Genomic DNA, 1,004 nt, shown 5'->3' with positions numbered 1-1,004 from the left:
TCTTATCTTTCTTATCTTTATTCATTTATATTCTGAAAGTACTTTATTTTTCTGTGTGATTTTTGTGTGATTTGTTTATTTGTATATTTGTGTTGGTATATTTTATGCACCAATTGCACCAGGACACATTCCTCTTAGGTGTAAAAACCTACTTGGCAATAAACATAATTCTGATTCTGATTCTGATTAGTAAGAGAGAAAAACTTAAAATAAAGTAGAAAAAATAGATAATAAGTAATAAAGTAATACAAACTTATTTTGTGGGTGTGTGTGTGTCCATTTCTTATAACCTATACTGTCAATGGTCCATTTCTGTCTCTAATCTCAGAGGCACCTGTGTTTCTGGTCCTCCAGTTCAGTTAGCTTTATGAGTTGAGATAAATAAATAAATAACAATATTAAATGGAAGAAATAAAGAAAACCATGAAACTTTCTCGGGAGTCATCCTGCTGCCTCACTTTCTAGTTAGATCTCCACGGCAACAGTTTTCCACTCACCCAGTCCTATGCTTGAAGCTAGAGGCTGGCTGGACGATGCACAGCCGTGTAAACACACCACAGGAGACCGACGAGAGGAGAAAGTCAGGTCGGTATCCATCCCGTTTTAGTTTTCAGCAAAGATAATAACGCCGCATCGGGCATCGATTGAGTTTGGCTCAACTCAGACGGAAGCAAAGAGAAGCGGATGACAGATCGCATCGATGGATGCTGAAGTTTCATTAGCAGATATTAATGTACATAAACCTACATTTTTACTTGTTCTGTCAGTTCAGTTTTTTTTATTTTTAGGCCGTTATGAGGCCGTGAATAATTTAATAGGATAATGATGGGATAAGCTACTATTGTTTTTATTTTTCATTCACAACCACTGTCAGAGATGTGGACAGTGATACCTTAAAGATGCTCTAATGGGGCAAACTTTTAAAGAACCACCATCAGTCCCTAAAGCTAAACTTAAAGATAGAATAAAACAATAACCTAAGTAAGTTTATTTTTGTCCTGTGA

General features: G+C 36.0%; 1 protein-coding gene across 1 annotated transcript in view; it reads right to left on the bottom strand.

Moving 5' to 3' along the window:
- The window catches only part of LOC118321409 (glutathione hydrolase-like YwrD proenzyme), an 11,743-nt gene extending 11,110 nt beyond the window's left edge, over nt 1-633 (bottom strand). Inside the window, exon 1 of the mRNA XM_035652709.1 lies at nt 498-633. Coding sequence (XP_035508602.1) covers nt 498-597 — 100 coding nt within the window. The 5' untranslated portion in view covers nt 598-633. The remainder of the gene's footprint in view (nt 1-497) is intronic.
- Between the last annotated feature and the right edge of the window lie 371 nt (nt 634-1,004).

The sequence above is a fragment of the Morone saxatilis genome, unplaced genomic scaffold (assembly GCF_004916995.1).
Source record: "Morone saxatilis isolate NCDOM2014 unplaced genomic scaffold, NCSU_SB_2.0 Contig12, whole genome shotgun sequence".
In the NCBI taxonomy this organism is placed as follows: Eukaryota; Metazoa; Chordata; class Actinopteri; family Moronidae; genus Morone; species Morone saxatilis.
This window is presented reverse-complemented; position numbering and strand designations above follow the sequence as displayed.